This window comes from Pipistrellus kuhlii, unplaced genomic scaffold (genome assembly GCF_014108245.1).
Source record: "Pipistrellus kuhlii isolate mPipKuh1 unplaced genomic scaffold, mPipKuh1.p scaffold_m20_p_2, whole genome shotgun sequence".
Lineage (NCBI taxonomy): Eukaryota > Metazoa > Chordata > Mammalia > Chiroptera > Vespertilionidae > Pipistrellus > Pipistrellus kuhlii.
The window spans coordinates 110,779,881-110,795,031 of record NW_023425515.1 but is presented as its reverse complement, the minus strand read 5'-3'; the positions used below and the strand labels follow the sequence as shown (position 1 = coordinate 110,795,031).

The following is a 15,151-nucleotide window of genomic DNA, read 5'->3' as shown; positions in this document are numbered from 1 at the left end:
CTGCCCACACCCCACCCCCGCAGGCACCAGCATGGTGTCTGATCCTGGATGTCACCCTTGCTCATTCTGTTGGAGAATACCAACACAAGCCTACCTGGCCTTGGGACCAGAGGTCTCTGGAGACGCAGCCACCGCCGGGGTGGGGATGGTCGGCCAGGCCGGCAAAGGCTGCAGAGGAAGAGACGAATGCCCCTGGTTCCCATGCAGACCCGCCCACTCCAGGAGCTGCGTCGGTGGTGGTGGTGGTGGGGGCAAACGCTGGGCAGCGGTTTGGATCCAGGCTTGGGTGTGGGACTCCGGGTACTGCTGCCTTAATTCCCATGACCACCCGAGGGGAAAGCCCAGGTGGAGAACACCCTAAATGACATGCAGGCCCATTCCTTCCCCTTGGAAGCAGCTGCCTGCCCCCACACCGGGGCTGCTAATGGCCACCGCTCATCAAATATTTATCCGCCTCGCAGCCCCCTCACAGGCCAGGGAGGGGTCCGATGATTAAAACTGCTCAGGAGTGAGGCAGGCAGACTACAAAGTGTCTGGGGTGGAAAGGGAAACATCAAAGCCCACATCCTTCCGTAAAGGCCGCCCGGAAGCGGCCCGCCGTGAGGACAGGCAGCTTCCAGGGGCGAGGCGGCCTCTGTGGGCCCCGGGCGCTCCTCTTTCCTCGCTGGGCGGAGGCCTGACTCCAAGCCTCAGGTAAGGAAAGCAAGTGGATATCTCGCCAGCGCAGAGCTGTGACCCCCTCACTTTCGAGGGGGCCCTGGCATTTCATCAGTGCCCTGCCCGAGGCCTGCCCTTTGCGAGCAGAAAGGGGAGCGAAGGAAGAAAGGAAACAGAAGCTGATTCAGAAGTTCTGAGTTCAGAGGAGGGGCTGAGGCGCCCGGAGTTCTGAGGTCCTCGGTGGCTCCGCCGTGACCTGGGGAAGACTCCCTCCTGGAGCTGGCAGGCAATGGGCCAGGCCAGGCCCCGGCGCATGCCACGCCTTCTGAAGGAGAGGAGATGCTCTCCCTCCGCTCCTTTCTCACCTCTCCCCAAAACAAAAGACAAACGCAGTGTCAACAGTTCCTCAAGAGCCATCCTTTATTGTCTGAAAGTTCTAAAACTGACCCTTTATTAAAACAATATCCTTTTTTTTTCTTCAGCGAATCCGAGAGACCCAAGGGCCGCATCCCCGGTGCTGCTGCGCCATCAAAACCTGCCCTCCACGGCCAGCAGCTGCACCGCGGCCTCCTGCACGGCCTGGTGGACGCGCGTCACCTCCCTCTGGGACAGCGTCCGCTCCATGTGGCGGTAGGTGATGCGGTAGCAGTGGCTGGTCTTGTGTGTCCTAGGGAATAAGAGAGAAAGACAGTGAGTGAAGGGCATGCACGCTTGACTGCACCGGCTCTCACCGGCTCTCCCAAACCCAGGAGAATGGGGAGGAGCTGCAGGGACTCCGCTGGCAGCTGCTTGTTAAGGCCTCTGGGAAGGACGTGAGTAGCGGTAGCGCATTCTTGGCCCCATTGGACCAGGTGCATCCAAAACCCCTGGGAGGAAGCCGGTTAGGAGTGTGATCATGGGCCAAGCCCTGGAAACTGTGGGCCAGTGGGTGGAGGTGGCCATGGGCTTGTGGGAGGGACTCTGAGAGCAGACAGGGCCAGGGACCAGCGCCGGCACCCTGCACCTTCCTCACGTCCGTGGAAATGGCCATGTTGGAAGGCCCACTGCGGTCTCTGGAGGCCCAAGACCGGCCCCAGAGCTCGGGCTGACCGGAGAGCCGGGGCGTGCCACAGTCACTGTCAGCAGCCCTGCGGGCCGTGGGAAGCACAGACAATGTGCCATACAGACCGCGTGTCACCTCTGTGCCATGCAAACAATCCCCTCAGCTTCTGCCGGGGTGGGAAGCTGATTTTCATGAACAACCGATGGTTCTGTGCTTGCACCACAGCTGCCGGGCATCAGCACAATCAGCAGGAAGAGCTCATCACAGTTCCGGCGGCCTCCTCCTGGCCACACGACTGGGGGTGTGAGCTGCCCTCTTCTTCCAAGCCACGCGCATTCCTCTTTCGCAGTCCCGGCTGCAGGAGAGCCAGTCCATGCCCTTCCTCACTCGGATGGAGCGGCCGGGCAGGCCGTTCTCTCTGGCAGGGGAGGCGTGTGGGCCTCCAGTAGTGCTGGAGCCTGGTGGGTTCCCTCCGGCCCCTGGAACACCCACATGTCCTCCTCGCTGCCACCTGGGTCTTTGCTGCCAGAAGAGTCCTGGCTCTCCCCTCTTCCTCGCCTGCCTGCTTTCCTGCCAGGCCCCTTGGCTGAATGGAATGTACCAGATCAATGAGGCTGAGCCTTCCCATTTGCTCCTCTAGTGTTTCCTGGACCGAGGAGGCCCGGCTGTCAGAGGCCCCATGTAAGGCTGGAGGATGCTTTCCCTCAGGGCAGGACTCCTCACCAGCCGGGCCAGATCATTTCCTGCTCATCCCATCGCTAGGAGCTGTGCCTGACCCACATGCAGCTGCTGGGAGTTCGTAGCAGCCCAGCGCCCTGTCCGGACTGCTCCACGTGCCGGCCACCACACCGCCCGAGTCTCAGTCTTCTCCAATGACAGCAACAACAGCACTTACCCCGTGGCCTTCCTCCCCAAACGGGGCAGAGACCTGCCTGGGCAGGGGCCGCAGGTTATGAAGTGCCATACGAGGGCCAGGTGCTGCTGTGTAACTGTCTTTTTCCACTGGCTCAGCTGAGCTGAAACATTGGCAATAGGGCCATATGTGAGCTGAGATTTCCAGCCAAAGAAGAATGGGGAGCAAAGTATCTTGTTTCTGTCTTTCAAGGAAGACTCCTGAAAGGGTTCTTGGGGTTCAAACAGCTTCTACAAAACCGTTGGATGAGTTAGGTGTACATTTGGATTACTTTTATAAGTTGAGAGGATAGTATTTGGCAGAATATTTGGTGATAATTCAGGAGATTTGGCTGAAAATCAACCAGGTGTGCCTTTTTTGAACATCACTGAGAAGAGAGAAAGAGATTTCCCTTTCTTGTTTTTTTTTTTGTTTTGTTTTTTTTTTTAAATATATATATTTTATTGATTTTTTACAGAGAGGAAGAGAGAGGGATAGAGTTAGAAACATCGATGAGAGAGAATCATCAATCAGCTGCCTCTTGCACACCCCCTACTGGGGATGTGCCCACAACTAAGGTACATGCCTTTGACCGGAATCGAACCCAGGCCCTTTCAGTCTGCAGGTCAACACTCTATCCATTGAGCCAAACCGGTTTTGGCGAGACTTCCCTTTCTTGTTTTCTAGAAGTTTCTATGTGGGACGTGCTCCTGTCCTTTTGCTGGCTGAGAGCTGGAGGGGGTGAACGGGCAGCTGGCCGTGAGGGGACCCGGGCTCCCTGTGCTGAGCAGTGCGTGGTCTGCCCACGAAGACCATGGGGCCAATGAGCAGAGGGACCGTGCTCATCACTGAACAAGAAACAGATTCCTCAACAGGAGGGAAGTCCTCCGTGCCCAGTCCCACCGGTCTGCATTAGGGCTCAGCTGATTCTTTTTCTATCACCCGAGCAGCCTCTTTTAGGTCCAGAGCTTCTCAATCGTTCATCTGCCACGACCCCCGCTGCCCCTCAATAACAGCAGCGGCAGCAATATTTATGTAGCTTGTTACGTACCAGGCACTGCTCTATGCCCTTTGCACATGTCGACTCATTTAAGATTCACAACTCCACTGGGTAAACAGATTATTGTTCCTATGAGACAGATGAGGAAACCGAGGCACAGAGAGCAGAAGCAACCTGCCCAAGGTGATGCAGCTGGTAAGTGGCAGACTGGATTCCCAACGGGGCACACTGGTGGGGATGTGAAACGGTGCAGCCGCTGTGGGAAACCGTGTGGCAGTGCCTCGAAAACTTAAATGTAGAGTTACCATGTGACCCTGAAATTGCACTCCCGGGAACATGCCCAGGAGGGCTGAAAGAAGGTGTTCAAGCAAACACCTGGGCGAGAATTCTCAGCAGCACCGACAGTCAAAAGGAGGAGGCAACCCCCGCCCCACGCCCCGGGGTGAGTGGCCGTCAGCACATGTGCCCGCCACAATGCCTCCCGTCACTGAGCGGAGGCAGTGCTGCCCATGCTGCAACGTGCATGAGCCTCAACAGATGCCCATTGAACCAAACCAGACACAGCCCACCATCACCGGGACCCCATTTATGACATTCCAGACAGGGAACCCATGGCAGTGGACGGGGGAGAACGGTCTAATGGCACAGGGTTTCTGTGGGGAGGATGAAAACGTTGGAACTAGATGGACGTGGTGATTGCACAACATTGTGAATGTACTAAATGCCACTGAATTGTGCACTTTAAACATAATTAACTTTATGGGAATTTTACCTCAATTAATAAAGCTAGAGGATTTCGTTTTAGAGCCCAACTATCAACTATGACATTGGACTGCTCCACCACATTCCTCATCTGTTCCCTTTCTCAGCTCTGACCTCTTCCTCTACCCAACATCCTGAGAAAGTGGCAAGGTTTGCAAACGATTGTTCTGTTCAAGGAGATGAACCGAGACCGGGTTCCCCTCCCGCTCTGCCCTTTGGCTAACGGAGAGGGCACAGCTGGAGAGAGGGCATCACTGGGGCGCGGGGTGGGAGGCGCCGGGAGGTCTTTCCTGCCATCGGGCCACTACAGGGGGCTGGGAAGCCACAGCTGCGGAAGGAGCTGCGCCTGCCACAGCCCTCTGTGGCCACAGCCTTTAGGACAAGAAATCTGCCCTGAAGGAGATAATAGTCTCCATGACAATCTGATTTTTTTTTTTAAAGACAAATAAAAGTGTTTTTGTTTGTTTTTTAATGTACTTCACAGCTTCTACTCATAGGCAAAATAAATGAAAATAGCCATGCTGAGTGTGAGAGGTCAAATTTCATTATAATGAGTTTGAAAAGAGTCTGAACTTCTTTGTGTGTGTGTGCTGGAATTTCATTACTTTGAGATATTGGCTAAAACAAATTGGTCAGTGACAAGAGCTGGAATTTCTAACAGAGATTTCAGTGTGAGAATCTCAGAATGTTTGAGCTTCCAGGGCTTCAACTATCACTGGTTCACTCACAGATTCATGTAGTCATTCAGCAAACAGCAGGCTCCAGGCACCGCGCTGGGCTCAGGGTGCCCACCCGGGGCTGGGGCAGCACCCAGGGAAGACAGGTGTGGGCCCGCACACCACACACACCACGGTGTGCCCACTAAGCCTCCCGGACCCGAGGTTTGCTCCTTTAGCAAATGGCTTTCCCTCGGTGCTTCCCCATAAGCATTACCTGGTGTGATTTGTCTAGTGCAGTATGGGTGTTACAGAGCCTGCCAAACGGAGTCAGCCCATGACGCCCATTAGGGCTCACTTACCTCCAGTGAGGAGAACACGGGCAGGAGGACAGCCCACGCTCGCCAGTGAGCAGCAGGGTATGAGTGACGCACAGCGTCCTGCACCTCTACCTCTTCTGCTCCCCCTGGCCTAACATCATTTGAGATTCCGCCTGGATCACAAACCTGGAAACATGACGCACACTCCTGAATTTACTTCCACTTGAATCCCATTCCCTGCTCTGCCGTAATCATCAATGTCCACCGCACTCCACCGCACTCCATGCCCAGCTGCTCCCGCAGTGAGGGGAGCCAGGCCGAGGGGCGGCCCGTGGGATGGAGGGTGGGCAGGGCAGCGGGCAGGCATTCTGTATTTTAGTGCCTCTCCTTTCAAAGCCCTAACCTTAGAGCCAAAGGAAAAGATGCTTAAGTGCAGCACATAGTTAAGTCTGGGTTAGCGTGGGATTGCCAACATTTTAGATGTTTAAAGGGAAGCTGTCTCATGTTTACCCTTTTTTCCTGAGCAACAAAGAGATGAACTTAACAAGTTTCTAAAGTACAGCTGCTCTCCAGTTCTCAGTGTGCCAACGAGAGACTTCCCGAAAGGACTCAGGGCTTTGGGAAGTGTCACTGGAGAGGGGGAACAGGGGCAGAGTGACAGGAGGGCTGGGGTACTTCTTTCACACAACCACTTGGTTCACTCAGCAACCACACAGCTCTGATCTCAAAACAAAACCTTCCATGGGATGCAGCCCACACCCAGCTCCTGCACCATTCATGGGGGTCTGCTTTCCCATCTGTGGCAAGAGCAGTGACTTCACATTCTTGGGGTGCACTGGCACCTCCCAGGGCAGACGGTCCATGACCAGCAGTCCCTGCTGGCACCACCTACTCATGCGGGACTCCTTGGCTGGAGAAAGTGCTCAGAGCCCTGAGGATGGGATGCCCTGACTCTCCTGTGCAGAAGCTGCGGGAAGCTCGCGGGCTATGTATGTCCTGTGCCCGTCAGGAGGGTAGGACCTGGCATGCTTTCCCAGGCAGGGCTTCAGTCAGCAAGAGGAGCAATGCGGCAGGAAAAGGACCAGGGAGGGAACCATTGTTCATGGCCAGCCCAGAAAATGCGGACTGGAAGGAGGCAGGGTGGTGTGGAAAAGAACCTGGCTTTGCAGCCAGAGACCTGGGCTCACTCCCTGCTCTCACCCTTTGCTCCCTGTGTGGTCTGGGCACCTCATTGACTCCTGGGAGTGAGGACAGGAACATTTGCTTTCAGGGTTTGCGCTGACGCAGTGAGGGATGCCTGCAGAATGCTAATTCAGAGCCTGGCCACTCAGAATGGATGCTTAACTGCTACTGGCTTGTCCCATCTCCCGCTTTATTCATGGAGCTCACAGGGGGAGGAATGACACTGTTTCCTATGAGTTTCTTTGAACCTCCCTTAGCGGGTGTGGGCCGGGATCAGTGCCCCTCCTGGAGAGCATGCGCACCGTGGCTGTGGCGGGGAGAGCCAGGAATGGAGTCAGGGACAGTGACAAAGTATAGCACAGCATTGGGCACGACTTACATAAGTGGTCTGGAAACTAAGCAAATCATTTCCCCCTTTACCTTCCCTGCATTAAAAAAGTAAAAGAGGAGAGAATGAAGGTCTGACAAGACCTGAGCCAGGGTCGCTATACCCCTTTTCCAACAAACCGCCTTGAGGTTTCCTAGGACAGAGGCACCCCTTGTGTCACGCAGGGAAATAACAGGCCAGGAAGCAGGAGGCTGGGTCCCAGTCCAGCCCAGCAAAGTCATATAAGCTCTCCCAAGAGAGGGCTGCACTAAGCAGGCTCTAAGTCTCATTCGGCTCTAGCACCCCGGCGTCAGCAGAGAGAACTTAGATTTCTGAAGTCAATGCCCCTCGGCAGGAACGAGCCAGCCAGTCGGCCACCATCTGCAAAGCCAGCACAGAATGGAAGGGAAGAGGGCGGAGATGGAGAGGAATTTTCAGGCAGGCTAAAGCACAGATGCGAGATGCGTTAGTGATGAAAGCAAGAAGGAAGTGAGTTGGCCTGCCCTCCCCAGTGGGCCGTGCTGAGTGTCCCCTCCCCCCCACTTCCCAGCCATGAACCTTGGAGTTGCCTCCCCTGCTGCTGCTGTGGTTACAGTTTCTTCCCTGAGGGACTGCTGTTCCCTGGAGTCAGTCACCGGAAACCCAGCCAGGGGCTCCCTGACAGTCACTGCCTGGGGAAGCCAGCCCCAGTGGCGGCCTTGGCGGAGGGAGAGCAGGTGCGGGGAAGGAGAAACTGGCTGGGCGCAGCTCGCCTGGTCCTGCCGCCACAAGGACCCTGGCCCGGGCCAGCCCAGCCCGGCCCAGCCTGTCCGTCACCACAGCATTGGGAGCGTCAGAGCTCCTTAGAGATGCACAGTTTGTAGGCAGAAGATGCTTTTTTACATCAAGCTCTTGCCAAGTCCTCAGGGACGTTTCAAAGTCTTCTCCACCCCATCCCGTTCTATTCCCATCAACCCAGTAATGTTTCCCGTACTTCGGAGTTAGCATGTCACACCAAGCACTGGAGAGCAGGCCAGTGTTCCGTCTCTGCACGGACGTGCACACGACAATAACTGCGCTGGGGAGTCTCTAATAGCATCTCCCACCGAGAGGCTCAGGGACACCCTGGCCCGGTGTACCGCTCCCCAGCCACAGGCCCCTGGCCCAGACCCCTTCTCTCATCCTGTTCTCATTCTAAGATATGGACACCGAACTCACGGGATTGCTGAAGGAACTGAATGAAAAAGCATATGTAAAGTGTTTAGCACAGCTCGGGCTTAGAGTGAACACTTGGTGCTGCCATTTCCGTAGCCAGAGGTTATATAGGCTTCTGCTTTGGGCCACACAGGGAGGCCCGAGTGACCTGTGACAAATCACCTGAACTTCAACTTCCTTGTCTCTAAAAAATGATTACTAATATAATACTACAATGTGGAGAGAGCTTGAAGACGTTGTTAAACAACAAAGGCCAGTTACAAAGGTTGAACATTATACAATATAATTCCACCTATATGAGATATTTAGAGCAAATTCATAGACAGAGAGTAGAATGACGGGTGCCAGGGCCGGGGTGGGGATGGGGAGTTGGTGTTTGATGGGGAAGTTTGGGAAGATGAAGAAGTCCTGGAGGTGGAAGTGGTGATGTTTGCACAACAGTGTGAATGTACTCAATGCCACTGAACTGAACACTTAAAATGGTTACTATGGTAAATTTTATTACATATTTTTTACCACAATAGGAAAAAATTGAGGATAGTTGATCCGAATAACTGAGTTGACTATTACTAGAAATGAAAGTTTAGACTCATACATATATTAAAAACAAACCAATGAAAACAGCAACAATGAACCCCAGGTCACTGGTCACTGACAGGCATGTGCAGGGCACTGTTGGGGCGGGAGGAGGGGGATAAGGGGGAGATGGGGAAAGGGTAGCGAGGACTGGCTCCATCCTCCCAGACAGCTGTCCTCCCTGATTTCATGAACCTCGTAACTAAGCTGCCTTCAGATCATGCAGGTCATTTTTAAGATCCCTTCTTGGAATGCTAACAGGGTTTGGCCAAGTTTGAAAGTCTTTTCAGCTGCTCCATTATCTTCTCAACAATCCTCTTAACTTTTCTAACAACTTGAAGCAACCAGCATCTTGCGTTGCACAGATTTTCAAAGCTCTGTGCTTTCTGGTTGTGTAGAAAATTTGGAAGGGATTTTATTTTTCTCCCTGGCCTAGTGAACGAAGCCAAAGTCAACAGCACTCACTTTAGCTCCGCTGTCCCCGCAGCCTCCCGCACAGCATGCTGACACTTGGGTGGATGAGTCAGCTTCCACCAGAAGATTGTGGTAGCTGAAGTGCTACCTTTGGTCAGCAATTATTTATTCTGTGCTGAGGTAGACTTTGTGGGGTATGCAAAATAGGGACACAATTTGCTTGATCAATATATAAATATTCATGAAGTGGCTGTTCTGTGCATGGCACAGTGGCAGTGTGAGGGGAAAGAAGTCTAAAAAAATAATGCAAAGAAGGATTAGGTTAGATAACTCCCTATTTGGGGGTTAAGGCGTCCATGCATGAAAAGATAGCTAATAGAACAAAGCTATTAACACTAAATATTAAACCGATTACACGGATTGTAAATAACATCAGTCAGAAAAGACTTAACGGAGATGAGACTAGATCTTAAGGTATGAGTAGGATCTTAAAGTATGAAGGGCGTGGGATGTATTCGAGCTGGCAAAATATTATAACATAAGCAGTACTGGTGGTGGCACATTCATTGCATTTCCCCTCTTCCATTTCAACAAAGAGCTGCTGTGTGTATGTGCTATAAATGGTCCAATGAGGAGCTGTCCACAGGATGTCCACCTGCCAGAGAGGGTGACGTACAGTGACATCAGGAAGTTGGCTCTGGGCATGGCGGAAACAGGAAGTGACTGACTTTGCCTGGGAGAGAGCAGACAGTCGCACACACTGGTGCCAACTGAACTGGGGCGGGAGTATGAGACATAAATTTGGCACATGCATAAGTGGTAAAGGAGAAACGCCATTTCTGTAAAGGCACAGACGGGATCGTGAGCACACATGGACAGGCTGCAGGAGAGAGGAGGGAGTGGTTCAGTGTCTGGCTGCGTACATAGAGGATAGACTACAGGAATGCTGGGCAGGAGGCTGTGGGGTAGGTGGGCTCACAGAGGAGGGCCTTACACACCTGGTTCTAAGAAGCCTCAACTGAAAACCCATCAGTAAGCAATCAACCACAACAACAGAGTCGAGGATCAGGTCCCTGCAAAATCCTGTGGCTGGTAGGACTTGGCTCTGACAGTTTCCCTACATCTAAAGCTAGCCCTCAGTTACATCTCACTCCTCCCCAAATGACAGAGGGCTGGGCTGCTGAAACATTACAGCATCTGGTACTAACAGCCACCAAACCAAGGAGCATGCTGTGTCTATCCTTTACCCATTATACATCAGTAGAATTACCTATGACTGCGTTATGTTGTATCACGTTTATTTCTTTAGTGAGTGATGGGTGAAATAGTCTAATTACTTTAAGAAGGACACAGTGTCCAGTTAGTTATAAATGAATTACATATTAGTGAGGAGAAATTTACATACACTTCCAATGACATCTTTATTTTGCAAATGCTGTAGTGAAAAGTCTAATTAATAGCACCATTTCTCAACAAATAGTGAGAGAGTAACAAAATAGGGGCTTGGCTGGCATGCTGAGTTTCCTCTCTTTATAATGTTCTGGGCTGGAAAACGGCAGTGATATATTGATTAAGTATTCATCATGCAAAAAACATGTTTCATGGATGCAATGAATCCAAGATAAGGGACCCTAAAGATTTTCTGGTTTATGCCTGGGTGTTTTCTATAAAGCCTATGCTGACTGCTTCTGGGGCCATTCCGGGGGAGAGGGAGTGGCATTTTCACGGAGCCCACCAGTGCTTCTGTGTTTCTACTCCTTGGTCCTGTTTCACTCCAGTCCTTCTTCCCCAGGACAGCCCTTCAAACCCCTCAACTCACGGGAAGCAGCAAAGCAGCAGGAGGGCCTTTACCGGGACTCTCAAGACCACTGGTGGTCAGAGTGGGGAAGGGCCTTTGAGGCAGACAATGTCATGTTTAACATCACTGCCTCTAAGTTTAGATAGCCTTCTGTCTGTCCATCTGTCCATCACCCACCCATTCCATTCACTGATCTGTTCCTTCATTCAACAAATGAAGTGAACATGTACTATATGCATTGTATTCCACTAGGTGCTGAAAATCTAATGGTGGAACAAAACAAAACAAAATAAAATAAAACAAAACGACCTGATTTCTTGAAACTTACAGTCCAGCATAAGGGACACGCATTAATGAAAGAATTACAAGGAATTGTAAATTGCAACCACACTAAAAGGGTTTGCAAAGGAGGTACATGGAGCTGTGAGGCTACATAAAGTGCAATTAAACTTAGATGGAAGGTCAGAGACGGTTCCCTGTGCAGGTGTCAGTGAGCTGAGACCGCAGAGGGCAGGGTTTAGTGAGGTGAAAGGTGAGTGGGTTAATGGTGGGCAGAATTCCTGGTAGAAAGAATGGCATGAACAAAGGCCTGTGATCTAAGCTTAAACCCTAGTTTCTCTTCCTCTAAACTCTATGATCTTGGTCATGTTGCTTACTTTCGCTGAGTCTCGGTTTCCTCAATTATAACTTGGAGAAAATAATTCTGCATTAATGCAGGGGAAGCCTTCATAAGCTCAATCTAGATTAGTGACTGTGAGCTCCAGCACCTGAGGGTCTCAGGGTTTAGGTCTTTTTTTTTTTCTTTTCTCCAAAGCAACAGAATCCCAATCTCCCACATGACACCCTTCAAATGTGTTCCCTCTGAATCATTCAGTATGTACAGTTCAAGGTAAAACTGCTCAGCAGAGGACAGCGAAGACCCCACCCACTCAGCCTCTACTTAGTGCCCATGGCAGTGCTCCCTCTCCCCCCAGCTGCCCTCCAGCAGCTCCTCAGAATCACCAGGCCTCCCAAGAAGGCAATTTAAAAACCACCCCATATTCTGCAATAGAGAAAAGCAAAGCTCAGAGAGGCAATGATTTGCCTGAATTTGCCTCAAAATGTACAAATGCAAGTGAAATTTGCTTCAAATATAATTGGGGCTCACTTGGAAGAACACATTTTTCTAAATAAAGAGAAATCCTGGCTCTCATAGAGCTTACATAAAGGCAGCCAGATGCAGCAGAGAGCAGGCAGCCTCAAAGATCAGGAATGGAATCTTATCCCACAAGTCCCCTTTAGAGGGCAAGTGACTTAGGACAAATCCCTTAATGGCTCTGAGCCTCAGTTTCCCTATTTTACAGAGGAGGTTGTAATTGCCTTGCAGTGTAATTGAGAATTAGTAGGTTTTTAAAGTACTTTGCAATTAATAAGACTATTTAAATTTATCATGCTGAAAGAGAGATTTTAATTTTGCAAATAGCCCAACAACATTTAGGGCTAACATTGGTGAGGAAGTCTAATTGAATAATATTCCATATATGTTAAAGGAAAGCTCAGCATAAAATATAAAGTAATAAACAAACAAGAGACAAAGAAACAGAGGAGTCCAGACAGCCTTTGAGACAAAACAGCACCACACACACTCACCTCAGAAGCAGCTGGAATGACTGCACTCCCTGCTTCATAGTCAGACCAGCGTTTGGGCTTAGTCCTAAGGGTTCGCCAGGCCACCTCTGCCCTGAAGGGCTAACATGAGGAAACCACACCAACAGAAACCTGCCCCAGAACCTTCTACATATACACAGAAACACTTCCTAAATTCCAAATACTGATAATATTTTAAAAAGCTCTTGGCCCTGCCATCGCACAGTCTGTGTAAAATTGAAGACACTTGTTAATAATGTGAGTGACAATAGGAAAACTAAGTTATAAGTTATGCAGCTTCCAGAACATTGCGCCCACATGCTCTCCTGCTTATGGCCCACATGGCAGACCTGAAAAGTAGACACTGTCACCTCCCACAGCAGGGGACAGGCCAGGAAGGTGAGGAGACCTGGGAAGGCCCCAGCTAAAAGTTGGCCTGGCTGGGACTTCCCTCACCTCCTTTCACTAGACTCTGCTCATCTCTGTCCTTGGTGCACTCACTTCAATTTATTTATGTCCACTGTGGTCACAATTACTTTTAAACAGAGATATCACAGCACACAATCATTATTTACCAATTAGATTACAGGATGCTTTTAGAAATGTGACATTAACTTTATCACAAAAAGGAGGAAGAATAAATTTAGTAATAAATATTACTTGGCAAAGGAAGTGTAGAAAGTATAAACAAAGCAAAGGTGAAAGAAGAAAGAAAAAGTAAAAAGAATAAAGAAAGAATTATGTGTTTAATGCTAGGCCATTAATTCTATCTCATTTTATCCTCATCATTAGTAGAAAACATTTAAAAAAAAAAAAACAAACAGAAAAGAATAAGGTTGTTGAAGAGAAAGTTACACCTGGCAAACACAGAACCCAGTCTGCAGGTTGGGAGTGGACTAGTGGGTTAGAAACTTGACTTAGGTCTGCAACCAGAGTCAGAGGAAAGCCTGATCATGTCCATGGTTTGCCTTGCCTGAGAGGGAAAGACCACAGCGGTATAGGGAGCAGAACTTACTAAATATAACACTCTAAAAGAAATCCTCAGGTACGGCTTCATACGGGAATTCTAGATTAATAATGGCCACTGTGGAAGGGTCCTGGGTTTGATTTCTGGTCAAGGGCACATATCTAGGTTGCAGATTCAATCCCCATCCCTGGTCAGGGTGAGTGAGGGAGGTAACCAATTGATGTGTGTCCCTCTTACACCAATGTCTCTCTCTCTCTCTCCCTCTAAAAATCAATGGAAAACATATCCTTGGGAGAATTAACCCCCCTTCCCCAAATAATAATAATGGCTATGATTTATGGGTCACTTACAATGTCCCTGATGTGCTGGATGGAATTTAGATGCACATCTGATTTAATTATTACTGCAATCCTATCATTATGGGAACTATGCCCTATATTTTGCAGGCGAGAAAGCCATAGCTCGCAGAACTTAAAAGTGACTTTCCAGATCACTCAAATAGCAAGTAACAGAGGTGTGATTCCAATTAGGTGTCCACCTGCCTCCAAAGCTATGCTTTTAAACCTGGGCTGGCAATAGTGCCTGATACTAGTGGCCTCATCACTCAACCATGTCACTATTTCAAGACAGTAGTTGGTTTCACAAGGCTGTTCCCTTGATGAAACTTGAGGGAATAGCCCTAAAATGCATTTCCATGAGAAAGCAATTTTGCTTAGGGCCTTGGGTTCAAGCCCACAGCTCCTTTGGTGGTCTGGCTTTGTTGCTCGGATCAATCTGTTGACCTCTCCAGTTCTCAATAAAACAGAAGTAATGGATTTTGGTCTTAACTAGTCCCTCAGTTAGGAAAAAAGTGAAGTTATGCCAGCAAAGCATTGTCAGCAACTTGGGAGAAAGTGCCCATAAAGTAAAGGTCAGAGTCAATAAACCATTTCAAATATTATTGAGTTGTACTGGTCCATTTTCAAACTCAGTGAAAAGAATCTCTTTTTTGGTATTTTTCCTACTTCAAAAAAAAAAACAAGTTTACATTTCTGGTGTCTGGAGAAAACAATTAGCTTTCTGAAGTTATAAATGGTCCATTATAAATGTTTAGGCAAGATTCAATAAGATTGCCAATTAATTAATTTCAAAGGCAAAGTGTTCAGACACTCAATCATTGGCTCGACAGGCAATGTGACACATTTTCCTGCCTTGAAGAAACTACTGGTGTGGTCCAACACCTTCAGACTCCCTTACTTCGTGCTAATTTTTTAACTGGGCAAAGGAATGGCTGCAGAGTTGGGCCCAGTATGTCCTTTGAACAGATTGCTGGAACAGATAATCAAAAAGAATGTCTGTCTCTTTCCCTACCATGATCTATTCCATGTAAGACGCTTAGCTCAGAATAAGAAAGCAGTGAGCTAAGAAGGTTCCAGAATGATGGCAGGACAAGATAAACTGGAGATCCTACTGCTGTATACTCCCAGATGTGCTGAATTACATATAGGAATATTGGCTTAAAAAAAAAAGAAAAAAAAAGGAGATACCCTGCTGGTGTGGCTCAGTTAGTTGAGTGTTGATCCATTCACCAAGAGGTTACCAGTTCAATTCAAGGTCAGGGCACATGCGCCTGGGTTGTGGGCTTAATCCCCAGTAGGGGTTGTGTAGGAAGCAGCTGATCAATGTTTCTTTCTCATCAATATTTATATCTTTCTCTTC

At 49.6% G+C, this 15,151-nt stretch overlaps 1 protein-coding gene across 5 annotated transcripts in view; it reads right to left on the bottom strand.

Moving 5' to 3' along the window:
* Positions 1-1,054: 1,054 nt before the first annotated feature.
* The window catches only part of FARS2 (phenylalanyl-tRNA synthetase 2, mitochondrial), a 477,859-nt gene continuing 463,762 nt past the window's right edge, over positions 1,055-15,151 (bottom strand). For all 5 annotated transcript variants that reach the window (XM_045584236.1, XM_045584234.1, XM_036446280.2 and 2 more), the window contains one exon: positions 1,055-1,324. In XM_045584236.1, the coding sequence (XP_045440192.1) occupies positions 1,136-1,324 (189 nt within the window). In that variant the 3' untranslated portion in view covers positions 1,055-1,135. The remainder of the gene's footprint in view (positions 1,325-15,151) is intronic.